The 27,629-nt window shown below is 39.0% G+C and overlaps 1 protein-coding gene and 1 pseudogene across 1 annotated transcript; both read left to right on the top strand.

Moving 5' to 3' along the window:
- Positions 1-2,360: 2,360 nt before the first annotated feature.
- Positions 2,361-12,217, top strand: LOC117302587 (annotated as a pseudogene).
- A 1,161-nt stretch (positions 12,218-13,378) lies between these two features.
- LOC117302585 (alkaline phosphatase-like) lies at positions 13,379-24,179 on the top strand. Its single transcript, XM_033786562.1, has 10 exons — positions 13,379-13,409; positions 14,870-15,096; positions 16,673-16,847; positions 17,451-17,626; positions 18,074-18,185; positions 19,497-19,595; positions 20,705-20,845; positions 21,918-22,118; positions 23,544-23,666; positions 23,932-24,179. Exons 1-10 carry the CDS (start codon positions 13,379-13,381, stop codon positions 24,177-24,179), a joined length of 1,533 nt encoding a protein of 510 aa, XP_033642453.1.
- Positions 24,180-27,629: the final 3,450 nt, after the last annotated feature.

Below are 27,629 nucleotides of genomic sequence, written 5' to 3'. Positions count from 1 at the left end.
AAATTGACCCGTGGCGTTGATGAAATCTTAAACTGTACGCACAGCAGTGATTTACACATACAAAGTATGCTGCAAAGGGACTCGTGGTCTTTCATTTTCAAAAATCTGAAATAAATGTAACGGAGCTTTATAAAATTATGATAAAATCAGTAATGCTAAATGAATGCTTTTTATAGGGAATGACAGTCTTTGATTGGCTTCGTTTTAATGATACCGCATTGATAAACCGTTTTACAAATTGACCCGTGGCGTTGATGAAATCTTAAACTGTACGCACAGCAGTGATTTACACATACAAAGTATGCTGCAAAGGGACTCGTGGTGTGTAATTTTCAAAAATCTGAAATAAATGTAACGGAGCTTTATAAAATTATGATAAAATCAGTAGTGCTACATGAATGCTTTGTTAAGGTACTGGCAGTCTTTGATTGGTCTAATTTGAATGATACCGTATTGATAAACTGTTTTTACAAATCGACCCGTGGCGTTGATGAAATCGTAAACTGTTCGCACAGCAGTGATGTACACACGCACAGTATGCTGCAAAGGGACTCGTGGTCTTAATTTTTTTTAAATCTGAAATAAATGTAATAGAGTTTTATAAAAATACGATAAAATCAGTAATGATATCGGAATCCTTTGTATAGGGAATGGCAGTCTTTGATTGGCTTAATCTGAAGGATACCGTATTGATAAACCGTTTTTAACAAATCATCTTTTAGTTGAAGAAGAGTTTGTATTCTGTGGCTACGCATTGCTTTGTTGTATATTTAAAAATCTTGAAATATACTTTAAAAATCAGCAATACATGACCCCTTTGTATATTAATGGTTGTGAATAAAAATAAATAAAATAAATGTCTGAACTTTAGGACGAAACTCCAAAACATCGGTGTATCTACCATACAAAAATACACAAACAAATCTTAGGGAGAAATAGCTCAAGGAATGGTAGCGAGTCTACGTATTGCTGCTCCGTTTGATGACTACCGATTACATCGGATCCTTTCGAGTAACGATCGACTCCTGGCGTTTGGAAACTAACATCTACCTATAATAGGAGGACGATTCGAAAGAGGGCGCTAATCAGAAGAAGTGTGAGCAAAGATCGTATAGCGCCGCTGTAGTAGCGTTGCAGCAGGTGTTCCTGTCCACAAGAAGAGTACATTAGTCGATCCTGCTCATCAAACTACCGGCCATACTCTCTCCAACCTATCATTAGCAAGGTGATGGAGAGCATCATAAATGATCAGCTACGGAAACATCTCTTTCATAACAACCTTGTTGTATCAGACAACCAATTATTTGCCTTCAGAAGCCTCCACTCTGCCCCCTGATTATAAACAATGTCTCATGGATAGTCCAGCACGATACGATTTTAAATAGGAATTTGTTTACAAATTGTCTTAGATATAGTAATAGTTTAACCCACTACCCTAAATTTCACAAAGCTTCAGACCCTTCAAACTGTTGGGATTAATTCAGCTTGTGTGGTTATTATACAAAGTAGGCCTAATAAACATGGCGAAAGAAATCCATGATGTATATTCCTTATGCTAGTTCAGGGGCCACACAATAAGCAAACTGTGTCTGAACACTTCTGGCTGTGGTTACATCGTCCGTTTAAACACCCCACGTGATGTCCTCTCAAACAATCAAAATATTGAGAAACTATCCCATTCACAAATACTTCAGACAGTTTTGCTATTCCTATTGAGGAGAGCGCGTCACGTGGGGTTGTTTAAACGGTTGATAATGAACAGCTGGAGCTGTTTATAACCGGTTGTTTTCGGATACGTTCAGGTGCATACTACTACATGCACGAATGCATATCCGAAAACTGTCTCAGTCATAAAAATGCAACGTCGGAAAACGGATAAGTTTTACAGAGTTTCATACTTTATTACGCATTTTAACCAAAAAGGAATTTGAATGGGATTGAAAGAGTAGTCGTTCTTACTGCCGTTTAAAACCTGACAGGGTCACTATGGCCGTGCGATAAAAGCCCTCGCCTTTGGCTCTTTTATTCCCTTAAGACGGTATATTAATATTCTTTATCCCCGATGCAAACTTAACATGTATTATAACAAGACGGTAACAATTTGTCGAATCAAAGTATTATGAACTTTTTCAAATCTGGTGTTTGTTAATAATTATGACTGATAAGATCTTGTCAAACTCTTGTTAGTCAAAGTCCGTTCATTAATAATAATAACTCTAAAGATTAAAAGTCAAAAATTAATTAGATTTATACACACTAAACACTATTGAATAAAACATTCATTTACATTGTGGTATAGGATTCAAGTCACTGAACACGTTATTTTTTCTATTGTGTGTCTTCATTGAGAGGTCGTCAAAATGGCAGTTAATATAAAATGGATGTTTATATTTGTTGCTGTTGGAATGGTGAAATCACAGGGTATGTATTATTCCGATGTGGAAAAGGTAAACGTTTAATATTGTAGATGACTAAAGTGCATGTTGTGTGATGTTGTCTGATATTGTATGTGTTAAAAATTTGGAAGTAGCAACAGAGGTGAGACTTTTTTGTTGTATAGTCACAAAAATTGATTCTATCCAAAAGAAGTACAACCATTTTAATTAAAGTCACCGTGAAAGTTTCATGAATAATTTCACTAAAAAAATGGAAGAAATGCGTATCGTTTTTGTAGAACAGTTAATTTTAATCGGAAACAACAGTTGATCCAAACTATTTTGTTATTTGCAAAATATACTTCCTAACCACAGTTTTTCCCCGTTTTACTTTAAGATTCAGAGTTTTGGAACGATCAAGCTCAGGATATTTTGAAAAGGGCAATTAAAAGGGGCAAGAACCTCAACGGAAATGTGGCCAAAAACACTATCATGTTTCTGGGTGATGGCATGGGTCCTTCCACCGTGACAGCAGCAAGAATTCTCAAGGGGCAGCTAGCAGGATTTGACGGCGAAGAGACGGTCCTCGCATGGGAGTCTTTCTCAAGTTTTGGACTTTCGAATGTAAATTTTGCCCTAAATAAACTATATTTTATGAACTAATATCTCATATTAGTTTCAAATGTGTACGGGTTGGTGTTTAAATGTTTGATGTTTATGGGAAGGGTAACTACTCAAAACTAACTTAAAAACTGACTTGGTATCGAGCAATGTAGGGCCGTTGATGTATAACACGTTGTGGGAAACGGCTCCCTCTGAAGTATACGTAGTTTTTGAGAAAGAAGTAATTTCTCACTAAAATATTAAAAGACTTCTTAGAAGCACACAGATTCGTCCAACAAGGGTGTTTTTTCTTTCATCATTTTCTCGCAACTTCGATGACCAATTGAGCCCAAATTTTATCAGGCTTGTTAATGCTGGTGTATCCCATCATGATGAGATACACCAAGTGAGAACACTGGTCTTTGACAATTACCAAACGTGACCGGTGCTTTTAATGAGGTTACATTATTTTCCCTGTGATCGGTTTTAGTTTAAAGACACTGAACACTATTGGTAATTGTCAAAGACCACCTTCTCACTTGGTGTATCTCAACATATGCATAAAAATAACAAACCTGTGAAAATTTGAGCTCAATCGGTCGTCGAAGTTGCGAGATAATAACGAAACAAAAAACACCCTTGCCACGCGAAGTTGTGTGCTTTGAAATGGTTGATTTCGAGACCTCAATTAATTCCAAATCTGAGGTCTCGAAATCGAATTCGTGGAAAATTACTTCTTTCTCGAAAACTACGTCACTTCAGAGGGAGCTGTTTCTCACAATGTTTTATACCATCAACCTCTCCCTATTACTCGTTACCAAGTGAGGTTTTATTATAATAATTATTTTGAGTAATTACCAATAGTGTCTACTGCCTTTAATGGTCGAAGTACCTTTTAGAGTGTAAAATTGTAATTATTTTAATCAGGTCTTTATAACACGATGTTCATGTACAACGAGTATTTTCACTGTATACTTACCACGAAACATAATGTTTTCCCAAATTAATATTGTCTACAAATCAAACAATAAATGTTTTGTTTGGTCACAAATAATTATATTAAAAGCGTATGATGCAATCTCCTTTTTATATTATGTAATTATATTTAAGCGTTGGCAGGGGTCTGGTTTTGCACATCTCAAGATAACAGTTTTTTATATTTTTGTATAACCTTGACAGCTCCTGTCCATCTAGTAATCAGTGTGTTTATTTGTCTAAAGATTTGTCTAAAGATTTGAAAATAGCTTGTGAACCAAAACAACATTGTATTTTGAACGAAAAATAGTTTTTAAACTTATTAATACTAAGAGGTTTGGAAGACGGTTCTAAAAGCATACGTTTTTGTAACTGATTTTCACTAGAATAAAAAGCAATCGACGCTAACAGAAGACTATGTGCTCTTGTAGACGTACAACACCGACCAGCAGATAGCGGACTCGGCGGGTTCTGCTACGGCATTTTTCTGTGGTGTGAAGACGAAGGCAGGGGTAATAGGATTCGATGACTCTGTGATGATGTCCGGCTAATATTGAGGCAGCCTCAGTGGACTCCGTTATGGTGCATGCTCATAGAGCAGGTGGGTAAGGCCGAGTAAAAAAAGAAAACCTGTTTAGCGTCCGGATTTAAGAAAAAAAGGTCGGAGGGGGGCTTTACAATTGTTTTTTTTAACGGTTATTAAACATAGAATCCCCTCTTCCGTTTCCAAACACACAACATTAAAAAAAAAACAAAAAAAAAACGGCCTTTCAAACGGAAGCGGGCGGGGACGCTAAACATATTTTTTTACTCGGCCAAAACTAGGCTAGATACAAATTCAACGATACCAAGCACAATCTCTGGCTATCGGGCTAACACAGATTGATGATTGGTTGAATTTATTCGGATAAAAATACACAAAGAAAATGTCCAAAATACATACAAAACAACAGAGAGGAAGAGCAATGAAATAAGATAACCAAACTAAAACACAAAAGAGTAAAATTGAAAAACAAATTATTAAAGGATAGCACAAAAAGACAATAACTTATAGATTTTTTTCCATTGGCTCGAGCAAAAAAGAAAGAAAAAAAAAAGAGTCATTGAAAACAGCTTATTCAGACACCGTGTGGTTAAAATGTTAATTGATTAATCTGCTGATGTTCAATCGTCCCTTTGTGTGCATAAAAAAAAGGCTTAAAGACAGTGGACACTATTGGTAATTGTCAAAGACTAGTCGTCACAGTTTGTGTATCTCAACAAATGCAAAAAATAACAAACCTGTGAAAATTTGAGCTCAATCGGTCGTCGAAGTTGCGAGAAAATAATGAAAGAAAAAACACCCTTGTCACACGAAGTTGTGTGCGTTTAGATGGTTGATTTCGAGACCTCAAGTTCTAAATCTGAGGTCTCGAAATCAAATTCGTGGAAAATTACTTCTTTCTTTACTATGGCACTTCAGAGGGAGCCGTTTCTCACAATGTTTTATACTATCAACCTCTCCCCATTTACTCGTTACAAAGTCAGGTTTTATGCTAATAATTATTTTGAGTAATTACCAATAGTGTCCACTGCCTTAAAAAAGAAAGAGCTTTAGACCCGAGGTCAAAAGAGCAGATTTCAGCAAGAAATGTCGATTAATTATGTTGTCTTTCATTCCACCAATAATTGACATTGAACTAAAAACTCTCTGCATTTCCAGGTAAATCAACGGGATTTGTGAAAACTACTCGAGTAACACACGCTACTCCAGCAGCTCTGTACGCTCACTCACCTCAGCGATCATGGGAAACTGACGCAGATATACCAGACGAAGAGGCAGCCGTTGGTTGTACTGATATAGCTCAACAACTCATAAGCCTGGCCAACAATACTAACGTAACATTTTATGTTTTGCATTTACGTTAATTATTTATTCCTAAAGGGAGCTTTATTGAGATATGGTAGACACAATGCTACAACAGTGGGTGCGTTCGATTAGCTTTCATTGGTCGACCCCGCAGAGCTCACTCGGGTGAGCCCCTGACAAGTGCTAATCGAACGATCACACTCGTCCCCTCGTGGTAACGTCATACACCTCGGATCACCCCCAAGTGACCCACTCCACAAGCAGGGCTCTGGGGGCTGACCCGGGTGAGCCCCTGGAATGACGTCAAAGCTATTTGAACGCACCAGGGGCAGACCGGGGTCGAACGCACCCACTATAAGGTTTGGGTAACTTTGTGTGTATACGCCTAAGGCGCAAGACGCAAACTTATCGGGCTGAAATGTGAAATCCCACTCTGGACGCCGTTTTGGCAAGTAACTCTTTTGATACAACAATAGATTAGAGCAGATCAGTACAGACAATGACCATTCCTATCGATGGGATACAAAACATTCACTGGCTGAAATGGCGACGCGTATTTCGATATTTTTGTACCCTACATCACTAAGCTTGTAAACGAATCCCTCAGTGCCGGTTGTTTCCCCGATAGCCTCACAGTTTCCTACATCAGGCCGCTCATCAAGAAACCAAACCTGGACAAGGAGATATTCAAAAACTACAGACCGGTTGCAAACTTAAAATATCTTGGAAAAGTCATCGAATGTGTAGTTTCATCACGTATTTCTGATCACATTCATACTTTCAACCTGTCTGACGTGTTCCAGTCAGCATACAAGCCTTTCCATGGGACCGAGGCTGCACTAGTCCGTGTGAGCAACTATATTCTCTCTTTTATGGACAATGGTAACCTTACAGCACTAGTCCTGCTAGACTTGAGTGCTGCTTTTGACACTGTCGATCACAACATCCTTCTCTCTCGGCTCCAGAATCAACTTGGCATAGAGGACACAGCCCTAGCATGGTGCAAATCGTATCTCTACAATAGAACTCAGCATGTATGTATTGGCACCGCGATATCGGACCCTGTTGTTTTGAACTACTCTGTGCCACAGGGGTCGGTACTCGGCCCGCAGTGGTTTACGCTATACACTTTACCGATTCGTGACATCATCCTGAAATTTAATCTGAATATGTACGCAGACGACACTCAGCTATACATCACGTTTAAATCTTCTCAAGAAAACGCCAATGCATCTATTGCAAGACTTGAGAAATGCATCCAAGAGATTCGACGTTGGACACAACAAAACTTCCTGAAGTTAAATGATGATAAGACAGAGTTCCTTCTATTTGGGTCACGTCAACAGTTAACTAAGGTTTCAGTGCCATACATCTCCATCGGTGATGCTCGGATAGCTCCCTCGCTGAAAGCTCGGAACTTAGGGGTTATTTTTGATTCATCAATGACACTTCAGCCACACATCAACAACATTGTTCGTTTATCATCATATCACATCAGGAATATAGGTAAGATTCGCAAGTACTTGGACAAAAGTGCCACTGAAAAGGTCATTCACGCATTTGTTACTTCTCGTCTTGACAACGGCAATGCTCTTCTCTACAGTCTTCCTAACAACCAGATTTCCAGACTTCAACGGCTCCAAAATACTGCTGCCCGCATTGTGACACTGTCTAGAAAATCCTGTTCTATCACCCCCATTCTGAAACAACTACACTGGCTCCCTATCTCTCAACGAATCATCTTCAAGCTGATACTCATTGTCCACAAAGCTCTTAATGGCAAGGCTCCCCACTATATTTCTGAACTGCTTCAAGTTTACACTCCATCAAGGAATCTTCGATCAAGTTCTATGCTTCTCCTCATTGAACCCACGTCTCGACACTCATGGGGTGACAGGTCTTTTTCTTCAGCCGCGCCACGCATCTGGAACTCTCTACCACTTAATCTTCGATCTTGTCTTTGTACTGCAAAATTCAAGTCTCTTCTCAAAACTTATCTTATGTCTCACTCACAGGTTTTCAATGACTAATTTTGTTGTGTTTTGTTTTTGTTTTGTTTTTGGTTTTACTGCGCCTTGAACACCCAGCAGGGTGGATATGTGCGCATTACAAGTCTTATTATTATTATTATTATTATTATTATTATTATTATTATTTCACGTTCCAACAGATGAAGCTCCAGTTCCGCATCTTGCGCGTCATTCAGCGCCCCTTAATCTTTGATATACACCCAAACCAAACAATACACTCCTATCGCGTCCGCCATACCTATTACCACATTTGTCTTGGTTATAAATATCCTTTTCTTCATTTGTGAGGTGTTTTGTCTTGTTATTAACACACAGGTTATTCTAGGTGGAGGTAGATTAAAGATGCTTCCCAACTCCGAGTCAGACCCAGAATATCCCTTCGTAAAAGGATCACGTAAAGATGGTCGTAACCTTATAGGTGGGTTGCCTATCTTAAAGGAACACGCTGCCATGGATCGGACGAGTTGGTCTATAAAAAGCGTTTGTAACCGTTTGATATGAAATGCGTTATGGTTTAGTAAAAAGATGTGTTAAAAGTAGAATACAACGATACACACAAATTTGCCTCGAAATTGCACGGTTTTCTTTTTACTTTGCGAATTAACACGGTTGGCCATTAACTTTATGGGAGTCAACTTTTTGAAAACCACGCAATTTTTAGGCATATTTGTGTAGATCATTGTTTTCTACATTTACAACATCTTACCCATATTTATAACAAACGGTTACAGAACGCTTTTCAAAGACCAACTCGACCGATCCAAGGCAACGTGTTCCTTTGATAACATAAAGTATATAGTCATCAATAATTGGGTTGTTCTCCCTATTATTTGTTTCATTCTGGCCGACCGTTTTAGTCGACGAGGTAATATTTCCAGGGGGCAGAATTCTCTATAACAGCGGCCTATGTAGAAAAGGGACTTTCATTGCAGTTATTTATTCTTGACAAGTTGTATGAAAACGGTATTTTCCTGCAGATGAATGGCTTTCTGGCAAGGATAACGCTTCAAGCCGATATGTATGGAACCTTGACGAGTTCAACAAGGTCGACCCAGTTAAAACAAGCCACCTACTTGGTAACCATTATGATGTTTTTATAACATGTAGTTTTTTACTCTTACATTACTTATGTGTAATGGAGCACTGTATGCTCAGAACTTCCCCGAGTTCTATGAACCTATGCAAATCACTCGGGTGGGATTCGAGCCCACGACCTTTGCATTGCTACAGCAGATGTTTTGTCATTAGACCATCGAGCTATAGTCACCACCGAGATAGAGTGACTATTCTAAAATTCTAAATCTGAGGTCTCGAAATCAAATTCTTGGAAAATTACTTCTTTCTCGGAAACTACGTTGCTTCAGAGGGAGCTGTTTCTCACAATGTTTTATAGTTAAAAAAAAACTAATCTGTAAAAACTTAAAGACACTGGACACCTTTGGTAACATTGTCAAAGACCAGTCTTTTCTCACTGGGTATATGCACAAAATAAAAAACCTGTGAAAATTAGAACTCAATAATTGGTAGTCCAAGTTGCGAGGTAATAATAGAAGCAAAAAGCACCATTGTCGCACGAAAGTGCTTTCAGATGCTTGATTTCGGGACCTCAAACTGTAACTCCGAGGTTTCGAAATCAAGTTCGTGGAAAATTACGTTTCAGAGGGAGCCGTTTCTCACAATGTTTTATATTATCAACAGCTCTCCATTGCTCGTTACCAAGAAAGGTTTTATGCTAACAATTATTTTGAGTAATTACCAATAGTGTCAGTGCCTTTAAGTGAAGTAGTATAGGCATAAGTGTCGGTCTGTGAGGTAAACAAATGTAAACCGTCTTGTACCAAGTGCCCGCCTCTGAGAATTAAACCTTATTGCTCATTGATGTACATCGTTTCACAATATTATTATTAGGTTTATTTGAGACAAGCCACATGAATTTTGAAAGCGAGCGTCTGACTGATAAAGCTGGTGAGCCCTCTATTGCCCAAATGGTGGAAAAGGCAATCAAGATTCTGCAGAAAAATGAAAAGGGGTTCTTTCTCATGGTTGAAGGTAAATAATTAGCAAAAGATCCATCCATTATTTACTCCAAAGGCCAGTATTACACACTATCGGGACTGGAAGGGTTCTTTTACATTTCAACCGTGTGATGTTCCGAAGTAGTTTTTTCATAACGGTATATAAAGGGGTCCAATTGCCATAGCAATCGTTTATTGTTTGTTGTTTACGTTTTACACCCAAGTTAAGTGTACCATTGTCTTTGACTAATGCTTATTAAAAAAAAAAGCAATTAATGTCTACAAAATGAGTTTCACGTGACAATTTGACTGTGCAAATTATTCGTGTTTTGATTTGTTTTGATAGGTGGTCGAATCGACCATGGAAACCACATGGGAAAAGCCTATATTTCCCTCCGTGAAACTATTGCAATGGAAGAGGCTGTTTCCAAAGCAATGGAATTGACCAATGAGGAGGATACATTGGTGATCGTCACAGCTGATCACAGTCACGTGTTGACATTGGGAGGATACCCGAGCAAAAACAATCCTATTCTAGGTAATTATGATGATTTGTTTGTTTGAGGGAGTGGTGCACACCTTATATAGAGACTCAACGAGGCAAGGTATTGATTGCACTACCCGGCGACTCCGATTGTAAATGTATGTTGAAGTTGAAGGCAGTGGGCACTATTTGCAATTACTCAACATAACTGTCAGCATAAAAACTTACTTGGTAACAACAAGCAATGTGGAGCTGTTGGTAGTAAAACACAGTGTGAGAAACAGCTCCCTCTAAAGTAACTTAGTTTTCGAGAAAGACGTTATTTTCCACGAATTTGACTTCGAGACCTCAAAACTAGATTTTAAGGTCCCGAAATCAAGCATCTGAAAGCGCACAACTTCGCGTGACAAGGGTGTTTTTTCTTTCACTGTTATCTCGCAACTGCGACGACCGATTGAGTAAAAAAAATTCACAGGTTTGTTATTGTATGCATATAGGTTGACACACAAAGTGAACAGACTGGTCTTTGACAGGTACCAATAGTCAGTGTCTAGCCATTAATGCTATTAAAACATTTCAAGCATTTTACCAGATTCTTTTGCACAAAACAAATGATTTCGATGCATGCTTTGATAGGCGACACGTTAACAGGGCCAGTGCTTCAAAAAGATACCCCCTCCCATCGCCAACTAGTGACAATTTAATTATAATATTAATGTATATTTATCTGACGATCACAGGCTTTCATTTAAAAGTAATTGAAATATTTTGCACACTTTCAATTTTTATTCTGTGCATGCAGGCCTGGCTGATAACAAGATTGGAGATTACAATTTGCCGTTCACGACAATGCATTACGCGAGTGGCCCAGGGGGGTTCAGTGAAAGAAGAAGTTACGCAACGACGGGAAAAAGACGAAACCTTACAAATGTTGACACTGGTAAGAAACTGTCATCATCACCATCTCTGTAAACCACACATTTGTCAACAAAGACTGGAAAGCTATTATTTCCTTAGAAAACATGGGGTTACATTTAGGGTTTCGTAATGATGGCTCTGGGGTTATGGAACGATGACATCAGTAACTACGATAATGGTGAACAGGAAGTAGGGCAACATAACATTGCTGGGGAGGGGGGTCACCAATTTCATGTTATCATTTTTAGTTTCAGTCTCCTGACGATGACTAGAGCAAGCTAGTCGAAACGTTGAGACCAATTTAAGAACTGACTCCGCGGTAGTACAGTTAATCCAATGATATAAGCTAAAGTAGTAGTCCCAGCTTTTTTTCTATATACCATCCGCCCGGTAATAGTTAAAAAGCTACACAGTTTTTTTAAGAACTGAGAAGTCTCCCGAACCCCCAAACATCTACTCCGTGGTAGAATAAAGCAAGGCAGTTCCCTAAAGAACAAACTCTACCTGGCAAGTAGATACACACATGGTGTTACCACAAACTAAATTTATATTGATAACTCACCATGCAATGCCTCAAATCCTATACATTTTAGTTTTGTTCGAAATTGCTAAACATCGTTTTCTCTTCCACAGAGAAACCCAACTTTCAGCAGCCAGCTCTCTTTGGTAATTTTCTAGAAACACATGGCGGTGAAGATGTTGGTATATACGCCAATGGTCCTATGTCTCATCTCGTCCACGGTGTCCATGAACAATCTTATATCGCTCATATAGTCAGATACGCAGCATGCCTCGACTACAATGAACACTGTCAGACGAGACGGCATGACCACTTGAGGGCGCTATACCCCGTGACCCATCCCAACCCTTCCCCGCTGGATGAAGCTTGTGATTTAGGAAATGCATTTGGTTCTCCGCAGACGAGCTTGTTAGCTGTTTGCTTAGCCGTTTTCATTTCGGTCCTTTGAATTTATTTTTGTTTCTTGTGTCGTTAAAGGAACACGTTGCCTTGGATCGGTCGAGTTGGTCTTTGAAAAGCGTTTGTAAACCGTTTGCTTTAAAATGTATATGGTTAGAAAGATGATTTAAAAGTAGAATACAATGATCCACACATATTTGCCTCGAAATTGCGTGGTTTTCCTTTTACTTTGCGAACTAACACGGTCGGCCATTTATGAGAGTCAAAAATTTGACTCCCATAAATGGCCGACCGTGTTTGTCGACGAGGTAAAAGGAAAACCATGCAATTTCGAGTGATACTTGTGTGGATCATTATATTCTACTTTTAAAATGTCTTTCTAATTATATGCATTTTATAACAAACTGTTACAAACGCTTTTCAAAGACCGACTCGACCGATCCAAGGCAACGTGTTCCTTTAAATATTGTATGCAACTTCTTTGACAAAGGACTCGTTCATATTGAAAATCTCAAAATCATCTAAGTGTGCTTAAAGGCAGTGGACACAATTGGTAATTACTCAAATTAGCATAAAACCTTACTTGGTTACGAGTACTGGGGAGCTGTTGCCAGTATGAAAAACTGTTAGAAACGACTCCCTCTGAAGAGTCTTAGTTTTTGAGAAAGTAATTTTCCACGAATTTGATTTCGAGACCTCAGAATTAGATTTTGAGGTCTCGAAATCAAGCATCTGAAAGCACACAACTTCCGTGTGGCAAGGGTGTTTTTTCTTTCATTATTATCTCGCAACTTCGACGACCAATTGAGCTCAAATTTTCACAGGTTATTTTATGCATAGTTGAGATACAGCAAGGGAAACTACTGGTCTTTGACAATAATTGTCAAAGACCAGTAATTATTACCAAAGGTTAAAAAAAAACTATATTAAAAACGTGTTACATTGAGGATCAGCTATTTCGAATAGTGATAAAACGCCAAGATGTAGTGTTAAGATTGAATCCGCCTGTTACGCGGGGGGGGGGGGGGGGGGGGCAGGGTGAATCCATAATGACGAATCAAGCCGTTAGCACAGATTTAAACGTAGTTTTTTTTCTGGAGGGCTTTCGTATTTAACTATTAGTTATTCGAAGTGATTTTTCTAAATGAACCTTATTACAACTCCTCATACAAACATGCTGAAAGCCATAACAGCAAGCCAAAGTATCACAATGACCGACATCACTTACGTGAAGTGCAGAGGTAAAGGAACATGTTGCCTTGGATCGGTCGAGTTGGTCTTTGAAAAGCGTTTGTAACAGCTTGTTATAAATGCATATGGTTTAGAAAGATGTTTTATTAAAAATGGAATTTAATGATCCACACAAGTATCACTCGAAATTTTGTGGTTTTCCTTTTACCTCGTCGAATAACACGGTCGGCCATTTATGGGAGTCAAATTTTTCATAAATGGCCGACCCGGTAGTTCGCAAAGTAAAAGGAAAACCACTCAATTTCGAGGCATATTTTGTGTTGATCATTGTATTCTACTTTTAAAACATCTTTCTAACCATATGCATTTTATAACAAACGGTTAAAAACGCTTTTCAAAGACCAACTTGACCGATCCACGGCAACGTGTTCTTTTAACCTCGACGCAATAATTTGAAGGAGTCCCGTTGTTTGTGGAACTTCACAGTAGATTAATTGGTACTAGAGATATGAAGTTGATGATTTAGTATAAGTACCGACAGATAATGGTCATTTGAAATATGAAATTAAAGTTCAAAGACCGATAATTTATTTCCAAGGTTCAAAGGCCAAAGAATGAATGAAATGATAAGTTATTGCTATTCTATAGTTATGAAGTCTGTAATACAAACTGACTATGACCTCAGTCGGATAACAACAGTGACGATCGGTATACACTGTTCAATTACTTCTGATTTTGTTACTTTGATTTCAACATGTTGGATTTAAGATGGTTAATTTGGATCTGTATGCTGACTGCAGGAGGCAATGTGCTATCACAAAGTAAGTAGGCCCAGTGGTTCTCGCTTGAACCATAGAGTAGAGGTCCATTTGACTTTTCAGCAGATACAATTTGAATATTGTAGTGTATGCAGACTTAGTGATCTATTTATAGAATATGATGCCATTGTTTCACGCGAGATCTGGTTGTACGAGAGGTCTGTTGTTTTGCTTGTTGTTATCTCGTGAATAGAACCCGAGTTTTTGACGCAATGTGCCCTGTTCCATTGTCTTTTATTGATAGTTTAACGACGTACGAACACAACAAATATAACAGAGGATTCTTTTTTCTCGAAAAACGCAGAAGATGATGGTGGAGAAAGAACACACCTTAATCTCGTAACAAAATACCCGGTATATGTATTTCGGTGTTGCAATTGATATAACAATAATGTTTAGAACTATATGCCAATTAGATATCTGTATAGTGATTAATTAAATGAAAATGAATACCCCCATAATCAACAAATGGATGTTTTATTTAGTAAATGAAAGTTTTTTTTTTTTCAATAATTATTTGTTAAGTGCACTCTTGATCAATTTATCCTATTTACAAGGAGCTTCAACATCTGCAAAAGCTAAATCACGAAACCCATAAAATTCCACCAATGATCTTTCAGTTCTGAGCAGACGACACTATCTGATTGTTTTCGAGTAGTGTTTGTAGTGTTTGTATAAATTAATCGTTGTAGGTGCGAAGTACTGGAATGAACTGGCTTACGACAGTTTGCAGAAAGCTATTACCAGAGAGCAAACACTCAACACGAATAAAGCTAAGAACGTGGTGTTTTTCGTCGGAGATGGGATGGGTATAACAACCGTGACGGCTGCGAGGATTCTCAAGGGGCAGCTGGAAGGAGATCACGGGGAAGAAACAGACCTCGAATGGGATAAGTTCCCTAGTGTAGCTTTGTCAAAGGTAACAATAATTATTACGTCTCGAACCTACACACTGAAACAACTACTGCAGGAGATCTTCACCGTTTTAAAAAACCTCCCCACTTAAAGCAGGCCTGGAGTCGATTTCACAAAGAGTTAGGGCTAGTCCTATATAGGAGATATTAAAAACGTTTGGGTAGTCCAAAGTTAGGACGAGTAACTCGTCCTAAGTCGAGATAAGACTTGTCCTAACTCTTGTGAAATCCACCCCCTGGTTGGGCGTTTCATGTATATATATATACATGAAACGCCCTTTACTACTACTTTTTAAACTGCAATGCAGGAGTAACTCACTATAGTAATCGTGCAATGTTCATGCAAACAAATTGCACTCGTCGAAGCCCACACTCTCATAATGGTACCGCATCGAAACAAGCCAAGTCATGTCACGGTAAAGTAATAACAAATGTTATTTATGATTACAATAATATTGTTTAACTATTGTGCGGAAAGTTGCCGGTTGTGGTGTTTTTAAGAGAATTATTTTGCACCAATGCAGGTATATTGTGGGAGTGTCATTTTGCATAATTACTGCAGATTATTTTCGCGCTGACTTTAAGCCAGCCATGGGTGAGTTTTTGGCGGTTGAATTGGACATTGGATAATCACTGGACAATGACTGAAACCTCTATTGGTACGACCGCCAATACGCAGCCCTGTACTTTGATTTGGACATTCAAACAGAAATGCGCCGTACTTTTGACCAAATGAGGGCGCTATCAAACATATTTGTATCACGGGGTTTATTCATTCATCCCCAAACAGTTATTAAAGACTGGAAAACATAGCCACCCCATTACAATCATATAAACCAAGGACAATAACACCCTTAAAGGAGCCATTACAACCCGTCTCTCAAGCAACATTAACGGCGCAACAAGTGGCAGAACGTTGATCAAAACTGTACAGGACGAATCGTGGGACGGGATAGACGGGGATTGGTGACGGGGATTGACCTAGAGGCGAGAGGTTTTACTCTTTGGCGTTTTTCACGAGCCTCGAAGTGTGACGTCAGATGTTCAGGCTAGTATATCCCTATAGCTCAGAACATCTGACGTCACACTTCGAGGCTCGTGAATGATAACGCCAGAGAGTGGCCTCTAGCGTAGGTCAATCCTTGTCCATCTTCACCTTTCACCTAGATTCATATGCAGATGACCGCTAGTACAAATGCCAAACATCACCTCGGACCAATCAAAACACGGAAACAGAATGCTTACGTCACTGCACGTTTATCCAATGAAATCACTGGTTCTGAAAAGCAAGAACCTGACCGGGGAAATAGTGCCCAGAAGTGATACAAATAGTGGGTGTGCCCGATAAGCTTCCCTGGGTCGACCCCGTGGTGCTCACTCGGGTGAACCCCTGACAAGAGCTAATCGAACGAACACACTCGCCCTCTCGTGGTGATGGCATGCACCTCAGGTCACCCCATGTGACCCACTCCACAGGCAGGGCACTGAGGGGGGGGGGGGGGCTATATTGAGTGCGCCCACGTGGTCAAACATACGGAGCATTTAGTCTGAGAATATTTCCTGTCCTCTTCCATCCTCTAGACCTACAATACCGACAGGCAAGTACCGGACTCGGCTGGTACGGGCACTGCTTATTTTAGTGGTGTTAAAACCAAGACAGCAGTGATAGGCCTAGACGATTTTGCTATTAAAGGAGATTGTAAATCTAGTCTCAATGCTAATGTGGAGTCTGTTATGATATCTGCTCAAAAGTCTGGTAAGTTAAAAAAAACGTCAAAATATTCATATAATGTTTTATAACACACCTCTTGCTTTTTCTGTATTCTGGTTGGCTGAAACACGGTCTCGTGGGATGAGCTTAGTCTAGTGATCGGGCGCATGTGTTTTGCGGGAACTCGCTCTTTGAAAATAGTGCCCGGTTACAGCGCCCTCTCTTGACTTGAACCGTGAACAGCAACTACAAAACTTCCTTTCTTTTTCACGTGTTGTTCTTATTTCACATTTAAGACCGAGCTGTATAATATTACACAATATTGACTGGCACAATTCGGTAACTAGTGTACGTCTTTTCCCCCCTCGGGCCTGTTAGTGACCAGAAGAGGGGCCTATTTCCCTTGGCCTTCAGCCTCGGGAAATAGGTCCCTCTTCTGGTCACTCAAAATCCCTCGGGGGTAGACGTACAATTACCTCATTGCCAGTCAGTGTGTGTATAATAAGTATGATTTACTTTCATTGATTTGTTGTCAAGTGTTTTGTAATAATTTTAATCTTGTGTTCTTGAAATTGTATCGATCGAATATATAGCTAATAAATGCTAGTTATTTACTTAGGTTTTCGTTGCTTTGTGTGCTTTCTAAAGGCAAGGCAACGGGATTCGTCAGCACTGCCCGTGTGACACACGCTACCCCTGCCGCACTTTACGCACATTCGCCCCATCGAGACTGGGAGTGTGACTCTGATATACCGCAGAAGGAAACTGACATTGGTTGCATTGACATCGCTCAGCAACTCATAACACTCGCACAGGATACACAGGTACAATCTGCAACATTGACACAAACCAGTGTTTGCGTTCACTTTTCTGAATGTATCGTTTGATTATTCGCCACCCTCACCAGTATCATGAGTGTTATGGTTTTTGAATCAAAGTATCTCACAAACTGACCGGCACTGAAACAGGAAGCTGGAAGCACTCGATATAGAACATAATAGATGTTAAATTAGAACGATATAGAACAGTTAATCAATTTATAGAATTTTTCAAGCGTGCTACATAATGAAAGGCTGGCGAATGCCATTATTTCAAACTTGTCAGTATCACTTTATGCATGGTGTTCTTCTATTTAAGAAGCAGCTTCCTAGAATACCCTACCTGCTATTCAAATACTGTATGCCGACCAATACAAACAAATAAACTCGAATGTACCACCAACTTTGGGTGCGGTCATTTTTATACTATACTTCTTCATTAATCTATGCCAGGTTATAATGGGTGGGGGAAGGATGAAAATGTTACCGAGAGAAGCTGCCGACCCAGAGTATCCTAAAGACTCTTCTAAAGCTGGATCTAGAAATGATGGACGAAATCTCATTGGTTTGTAAACCTGATAAAACTTAAACCCAATTATTGATGACTATTGCACCATTTTGCTTTAACAGTTTCTGATCCCATCCAGATTCCATAGAAACCGAGCTACTGAAATCAATAATGCTGAATTGATAATGGTGAATCAATAATGGTTTATCGATAATAATTAGTCGATATTGGTGAGTCGATATTTGTAAATCAATAACGACTATTCGATGTTGGTGAATCGATAATGGTGATTCGATAATATTTGTGAATCAATAACGGTGAACCGATAGTTGGAAAAAGATAACTGTGATTCAGAAATGGAGAATCGATAATGGGAAAAGATAATGTTGAAACGACAATGGTAAATCAATATTGGTAAGTCGATAATGGTGAATCGATAACTGTCCATGAGCCACAAGGCGCTGAAATTACCACAGAGACAGCATGGTGCGTAGTTATAGAAGATAGGAGGAATGAACTTGAATATAAAGTGGTAATGAATCTGAAATAAAAGATTCGTTTTTACAAATCCAAAATTATGTATGATGTATACTTTACATATAATTTAGTACTAGTAGTTACGTTTCACTCCTAAGCTAGGAGCTTTGTAAATTATATGTAAGTAACATCATACATAATTTTGGATTTGTAAAAACGATCATGATCTTCAACAATCCAGACGAACTTATTTATAGGCAGTGGACACTAATGGTTATTACTCAATATAATTATTAGCATACCTTATACTTGGTAACGAGTAATGGGGAGAGGTTGATAGTATACAACATTGTGAGAAACGGCTCCCTCTGAAGTAACGTAGTTTTTGAGAAAGAAGTAGTTTTCCACGAATTTGATTTCGAGACCTCATAATTAGATTTTGAGGGCCCCAAATTAAGCATCTGGAAGCGCACAATTTCGTGTGACGAGGGAGTTTTTTTCTCTCATTATTATCTCGCAACTTCGCCGACAAATTGAGCTCAAATTTGCGTAGGTTTGTTATTTTATGCATAATGTTGATATACACCAAGTGAGAAGACTGGTCTTTGACAATTACCAATAATAGTCCAGTGTCTTAAATGGTCATTAATCTATTCACCTTTAATTATTCTTGTCTGTTTATGTTCTTTTAAAATTTTGTGTTCTTGTAGAAGTATCTCTGATCAAAATAGCTTCACTTGATCAAACCTTGACTTTATAGATGTTTGTTATAATTCCACAGCATTTTATTTTCTTTCGGTCACATGAAGCTCTTGCTATATACTACGAATTGTAACAATCAAGCAAGGATTTGTTTCACTAGTTGTTTTACAATATTATGTTTTGTTTAAGACGAATGGCAAGCAGGAAAAGACAAGACAAACAGCAAGTACGTGTGGAATTTGGAACAATTTAAAGACGTCAATCCACTTGAAACTGACAACCTTTTAGGTGAGTTGTTGTTTTATGTACCAATTTGAACAAGTACGAACAATCGTCTGTATGGCACAGCCAACCAAGGCATGTCGTTTGGAACATGATTGTGCCTGCAACCTTTGCGCCGCATAAATCTTGGGCTAAATGTTCGTGTGTATAGGTCTAGGATGTTGGCTTAGTAGAGGGTTTCATTTTGGTATCGAAGGTTGTGTCACTTATTTGTCTTGGGCTTTAGGCTAGGTGCCGTTGATCCAGAATTCAAGCATCTGAAAGCACACAACTTCGTGTGACAAGGGTGTTTTTTCTATCATTATTATCTCGCAAGTTCGACGACCAATTGAGCTCAAATTTAACAGGAGCGTGTTTTGGCGACCATGACCAGAAACCAGTTATTGACGTCAAATTCACTGACCGAAAAATTTCAGAGAGCTACGCGAAAACGGGTCGGTAACCAGAAACATTCCATGACGTAGGTACATCTCTTGAAAATGATCTCAAAATATATTGCCGTCATTTTATTATCGAGGAATGGAACTTAGTCTTTGTAATTTTATCAACATTATTTAATTGTTATGCTTCAAAGTATGTCATTTTTCAAATAATTCCACTACGTTTTCCGTAAATTTTTAGAGTCCGCCATCTTAAAACCAAGCCTAACCGAGCCAACAAGTCGGTTACGGTTTGGTCGGAACAGCGGTTCAACCGAACACGCTCGACCAATAACCAAAGCTCAAACATGTTTCTGGTTAGGGTCGCCAAAACGCGCGCAAGGTTTGTAATATTTTATGCATATGTTGAGATATACCAAGTGAAGACTGGTCTTTGACAGTTACCAAAGGTCTCCAGTGTCTTAAACACGTTTTATATTCAAGCAAACCTAAAATTATTGGTTGTACATCATTACATTACTTTGTTTGCACTCATTTTTTTTTAAAATTATATCAGAATAATATTACGTGTCCGTCTTAATAGGGAACAGTCATAGGGAGGGAGGAAATCTTTGACTATCTGATTTATTCAAGGAAAAGTGAAAAGGCGTAGGTTTGAACTTTATAACTATAGCCAGGACGATTTAATATTGAAACTTTTGTTTGACAGTTATAATAAGTTTGCTTACCTTTCAGGTTTGTTTGAGCCCAGTCATATGCAATTTGAAGGTAACCGAATGAATGACGTAGGGGGTGAGCCCTCATTGTCTGAGATGGTAGAAAAGGCCATTCAGATACTTCAGAAGGACAAAGACGGGTTCTTCCTGATGGTTGAGGGTAAGTTATTATTAAAACATACAGGTTTCTGTTTTTTGTAAAGTGTTGGTTAATTGGTTTCATGAGCCCTAGCCTTGTCCAAGCCTCCAGACGCAAGCACCGGCCAGCTCTGAATTCACGAACTGCATAAACTTGATACCGAGTCTAGTTGCAGCCTCGTTGTATGAGGTATGACAACCTGGAAAAACCATGCTTCGACCCCACGGTATTAAGTACTGTAATATACCGTGCAGTATAGTAACTATGCAAGCCGGTGCTTGCGTAAAAGACCTTGGACAAGACTACATGAGCCCTTTGCGTCATTGCTGCTGTTTCACAAGAGGTTATCGTTATAGGCCCTACCTCTTTTTTTTTTAGGCTTAGAAAATCATTGACAATCTGAAACCTCGTTATATGGAGTATTTACATTGTCTTTTTAATGCCATTGTCCAGTCACAGATTGTATGTATTTTCATTGTTGATAACAAGACCACGCAGGTTGGCATGAACGGCCGAATAATATAGCACACATGCAACCGACATACTAGATTTTGTCACCAAAGTAGACTTTTCTGCAAACTTGGAATTTGGTTGTAAACAAACATTTTTAAAAACTAGGGCCATCGTTTGTTATCTTTGTATTCCTAGTTTTCGAATCTTGGTTGACAAAAACTCCGTCTATGATGTTGCTTTATCACGGTGTGGCCATCTTGATTTTACACCATTCAAACTCATTGTAACCAAACTTAGGCTGGACGAAATAATAGTCTGGTGCCATGTTTGCGCAATGAATATAAGCATTCATTATTGTTATGGAAACAGGTAACATGACCGAGATGGTGACAGCGTGATTATAGACCTTTATCTCGGTGTGGCCATCTTGACTTTATACTCCATTGTAACCAAACTGAGGCTGGTGCCATGTTTGCGCAATGAATGTTAGCATTCATTACTATTATGGAAACAGGGAACATGACCAAGATGGTGACAGCGTGAACATTCTTCACGAACAAGACACACATACCAGATTTTTCATAAAATGTCAATAATTCAAACACAAATAAATCATACTATCTTGAATTGACACACCAAGGTGGCCGAATTGACCATGCGCATCATGACGGGTTAGCCTACCACGCCCTGCATGATACCATTGCAATGGATAAGGCTGTAGCCAAGGCGATGTCAATGACCAATGAAATGGAGACTTTATTTATTGTAACTGCCGACCATAGCCATGTACTCTCTATAGGAGGAGCAGCTGATCGTGGTAGTCCAATACTCGGCAGAGGAGGTAAGTTTCATCCACAAATATAACTTTAAAGGCAGTGGTCACTATGACTTCTAACAAGCTTAAGCTCAATGAAAATAAAACTGATACATCGATTGACCCTACTGATTCTGTCAGCAACTTAACAATAAAATTTGATTCTCATAATATGACAATGATCAAGCAAGTTTCCAGCCTCTGCCAATCAATACATTTTCAACTACGTAACTTAAGGAGAATCAAACGGTATCTGGATAAGGATATAACTCTCCATCATGTTGTCAGAGCTTTAGTCCTCTCTCGTATTGACTATGGCAATCTCCTTTTATTTGGTGCAACGTCATATGAATTGGACAGAGTTCAAAGACTAAAAACTAGTGCAGCTCGTTTAGTATGTTCCACATCCTTGAGAGAACATATTATTACCCCATCACTTAGGGAACTTCATTGGCTACCAACTCGAGAACGAACCCATTTAAGATTGCTCTTCTCGTTTGTATGCTTTAACAAAACTACACCTCATTATAACCACTTAATAACTGTCACATTACACTCCTCCACGATTTTCTTCGATCAATCGCTTGAATGTTCCCCGAGCAAACAAAGTTCTAGGTCAGAAGGCTTTCAGTGTTGCTGGGCCCATGTTTGGAACAATCTCCCAACTGCCATTAGGGAATCTAATACTCTGTCTGCTTTTCGTAAAGTCCTTAAGACTCACCTTTTTTCAAGTTAAATTCTGTCTAGTGCGCTATGATCTTGATGGAATAGCGCCTTATAAATATTAATTGTTATGTTATGTTATTGTTATTGGTAATTACTCAAATTAATTATTAGCATAAAACCTTACTTGGTAACGAGTAATGGAGAGCTGTTGATAGTGTAAAACATTGTGAGAAACGGCTCCCTCTGAAGTAACGTAGTTTTCGAGAAGTAATTTTTCACGAATTTGATTTCGAGACCTGAGACTTAGAGTTTGATATATCGAAATCAAGCATCTAAAAGCACACAACTTCGTGTGACAAGGGCGTTTTTTCTTTCATTATTCAACTTCAACGTTTGATATTTTATTGTCTTTGACAATTACCAATAGTGCTAGTGTCTTCGAACAATTAAAAGCTATATCTTTCCAAATATCATTTGTATGCAAAATAGTATACGATGAATTTAAAGAGAGACTGTTTCTAACTATTATTATTTATTTACTTCCCTTTTTTCAAAGGGCGATATCTCTCGATAAATCCAATTATTTGTAGACTGCAGCTTGATTATGTTTTGAAACAAAAAGTAAACTCCGTTAAGTTACCCGAATTCAGAATGAATTCTGACCAGTAAGTAATGTTAACAAGTTGTGCAAGCTTCTCAGTTTTCTATAAGTGAATGATGACTCATCGTCAAACCATTCATATTTAAATTCTAATTACAACAAAATGGTTTTGCATGAATGTCAAGGTCTGATGAATGACGGTTTGCCATTTACAACACTCTCATATGCAAACGGCCCTGGAGGAATTGATGAGTTAAACAGCTTTAAAAGTACTGGTTCGAGACGGAATCTGACGGATACCAACACAGGTAAAGCTCCAATTGATTACTTTGAGTATTGGTTTGTACCGCTCAAGTACACCACTCAGTAAAATTAAATCCGAGTATATATGATAACTTGGCAAAGTTACAGGGAAGTATTTGCAAACACGATTTTGCCAAGGGAAAGTGCCCCTTTGCCATTTCATAGAGTTAATCATTAACTTGTGTAAACAATATTATTACTATTGTGACAAAAATTGTTTTATCGTAATTTTATTGTGATAAACATTGTTTTGTTATTTCGTTTGTGCAGAGGCTGCCGATTTTCACCATCCAGCGCTTGTCCCAATTGATTCAGAGACTCATGGTGGAGAGGACGTCACTATTTACGCCAATGGACCAATGTCGCATCTTTTTCACGGGGTACATGAACAGCACTACATTGCCCACGTGGTCAGATATGCTTCCGGGTTAAACTGCCACAATGGGGCGCCCTCTACTGGACCAAATTCCATTTTGGCTGTACTGTTGTTTTCTTTCGTACGGAAGTTTATAGATTGAAAAAGAAATTCAATGAATGTATTTTGTCCAGTTTGTAGCAAAGACAGCCAAGATTATAGTGAACTTTGTTTACAACCGCTTAAATCAGACCGACTTTTTTTCAGTATATATCACTTTTGAATCATACAGTTAAAAAAAAAAAAAACACACCAGGCCTAAATGAGAAACTGACTGGATACATTTTAGTTTAGTGTTTGATGAAAACAAATCACAAAAACAAATTACTTGGACATTTATGAACCTGCGATCTTTATATTAACGTAGCCCTGGTGTTTCCTTGCCTTGTCAATATACTTGTTCGCCATGGCCAGAGACGTGGCCAGAGACCCGTGACCCGCTCTGTGAAAATGAGTAAAATTTCGCGCAATGCATTAGCGTGCAATGGACGGTTACATGTGGAAGGGGTCGTTGTGGAGAGGTTTTTATTTTGTAACAATGTTTTTTGTTCTACTTCTTTAGGATCTATATTTTCAATGTCAATATTCAGATAACTTAATTTTAGCCATGAAGCTATAAAAAAAAAACATGAATTTTTTAAGTGAACGTACTTTTTTTTCATGTGTGCCCCTTTTATTTATACATAGCGCGAAGTATCGCTGATTTGTATTCCTCGCAGTTTTGTCGTTCGGTACACCCCTACGTACATTATGGTATCATCGGAAACCTTTGACCCTCGCCTTTCCTAATATTAGAGGAGATTAAAGCCATGGTTAAAACTAAGGCTGCACAATTGTTAGACCAACAGAGGGCGTTATTTATAATACTCGGATGTTATTGTGGGCTTAGTGTGTGTGTTCGACCCCCCCCCCCCCAGTTTGTAAATATTATTTCAAATATGACGTCAAGATCACATGGGGCTCCCCAGGGTGATCAACCATTTCCCTCCAATAGACCGTGTAAGTCTCACGATGATAAGGTCACCACTGAGCTTCCGGGCACCACATAGCCATCAGCTGGGGGAGATTAACGTGCGTGCAATTGTAGTGTGATTTTGTTTCTGTCTGATCACTTTTTATCAATCCCCAAAACATATTTATCGAATGATTACATTTACAGTTTCCAGTCACTAAAATCTGTAAACTTAAACGAATTAAAAGGAAGAAGTAATGCGCCACCATCCGGCTCAAAGTGCCCGATTTGTAAGTAAAGTGAATGTTTTAACTACACTAGCACACCGAAGTTAGTTTTGTTTAAATAAACATAAAATCTTCATCTTATTCGAGCAAAAATATTCACATAATTTTCTCCATGACACATCATTGCCCCCTTGGCTCGAAACTCCAATGGTAGTTTCACTTTTTATCATTGAACGGACATTTATTAAATTTTAAATTAAATTGTTACCTCAAACGAGGTCAAATAAAAAGAAAATACATTGTAAATATTAATGTATTTTGTCAGAACAGACTAATTTGCAAGCACATAGAGCAACATAAGGCCAGTTGTGTATTGCTTTTTACACGAACGTTTTACTATACTACTCAAGTCAAGCTTTAACAACTTTTTTTCAACAAACTGAGGATTTTAATTTGAAGACACCTTTTCTGGGGTACGTTTTTTAATACACCAAACCATAAGTTAATGGCTAAATTCTGTTGTTTTTAAGCATTTGCTAATACCTTTCAAAATTCAACAAATAATTGTGAGCATAAAAACCTTACTTGGTAATGAGCAATGGAGAGATGTTAATAGTATAAACAAAATTTGTGAGTAACGGCTCTCTCTGAAGAAAACTAGTTTTTGAGAAGAAGTACTTTCTCGAATTGTTGAGGTCTAAAATTCAAGGCATCTGAAAGCACACAACTTGTCTTCCCATTATTCTCTCGCAACTTCGACGGCCAATTGAGCTCAAATTAATGTTCACGGGTTTGTTAATTTAAGAATATGCTGAGATACACAAAGTGGAAAGACTCACTAGTGGTTGAAAGTTACCTATTAATGTGTCCTGCCTTTGCCCTTAAAGGGTAATTTTAAACTGATTTCCAATTCCTTTGTTTTCTCAGAGTCTACTTCCGCACAAATGCTTTTTGGAAACAAGAATATTCAATGGAGCAATACAAATTAAATGAACACATTGCGAACAAAATGTATTTACTATTTACAACTTTTGGATGAGATTGAATTATTTTTGATTGTTTAACACGTAACAAAGGATTCCGCCTTGGGCCGATGTTCATGGAAATCTGTTCCCTGAGATTCTGTCCCAATTTTGGGGAGGTGTGTCAGGAGATTATGTTCTCCCAAATTTCCCTCCCCCTTATACGGCAAACTTGTTACAAACTACTTGTGATAGCGCCTTCGTTTAAGTCACCCTCACTCAGCCCATGTTATAGTTTCCCAAACAGGGGAAAGAATCTCCGGCAGCAGTCCTGGAGAATTGCGCGTGGCCCTTGAGGTTGTTTCCTCCTCCACAGTGAGCGGTGACCATGGTGGTTTTTTTTTTATTTCGAAAGCACCCTCTTTTGGTTCAATCTGCTTCAGACCGTATTGATATCAGAATCTCCGACGACAAATCAATAGCACTCCGGCTCTTTGTTAACTGCGGCCCCTACCAGCCTGGGGAACCTAGGAGGGACGAGTTCATTTCGTTTGTTTGAAGTTTTTTCGAAAGCAAAAAGAAAACATCATGTTCTGTCGCCAGTCAAATGAGCCGAGTTTTGTTCCTCCGACAACGGAGCCTACAATCCCGGCCAAAATGCTTGGGCCAACCATTCCTACGTTATATGTAACCACTCCCTGTCCATTTCACACTGACAATAAACCTTGTCTGCCCCCGTCCCGCCCCTCTCAATGTTGAATGTAACGCAGAAGACCGGCAGTCGAAACCAACGTTGAAATGGGGCAAGGGGGCCCAAAAGGATATGGTCGGGATTGCAGTCTGGGTAACAACACCGCACACTGTACGGTCTTAGTAAATAGAAGCAGAAGAGGGCGCTATTGTAATTTTCATCCCCTGGTTTCCAAGAAAACGGTGTTCGCAAGCACACACACAACCAACGTTCGGATCTGCACACATCACATCGTACATTGTTGACAAATTTATACGAAGAGAGCGCTTTGAAAATATATTCCCAATTAAAATAACACCACAGAGCCACAGCGCCCTCTAAGTATATTTTCTTACAGTTTGCCGTCTACATAGGGTGCGTTCGATTAGCTTCCCTTGGTCGACCCCTTGCTCACTCGGATAAGAGCTAATCGAACGATCACACCCGCCCTCTCGTGGTGACGGCATGCACCTCGGGTCACACCCAAGTGACCCACTCCACAAGCTGGGCACTGGGGGCTGACCCGGGTGAGCCCCTGGAATGACGTTAAGGCTATTCGAACGTACCGGGCGCAGACCGGGGTTGACCTAGGGAAGCTATACGAACGCATCCATAGATTGTTGGTTGCGACACGGAGAGGCGACCGGGGTTTATTTGTCGAGGGTTTAGGTCCAATATGCAT

The sequence above is a fragment of the Asterias rubens genome, chromosome 18, assembly GCF_902459465.1.
Source record: "Asterias rubens chromosome 18, eAstRub1.3, whole genome shotgun sequence".
Classification (NCBI taxonomy): Eukaryota; Metazoa; Echinodermata; class Asteroidea; order Forcipulatida; family Asteriidae; genus Asterias; species Asterias rubens.
The sequence above is the reverse complement of the archived record's forward strand: the minus strand, read 5'-3'. Positions and strand labels throughout refer to the sequence as shown.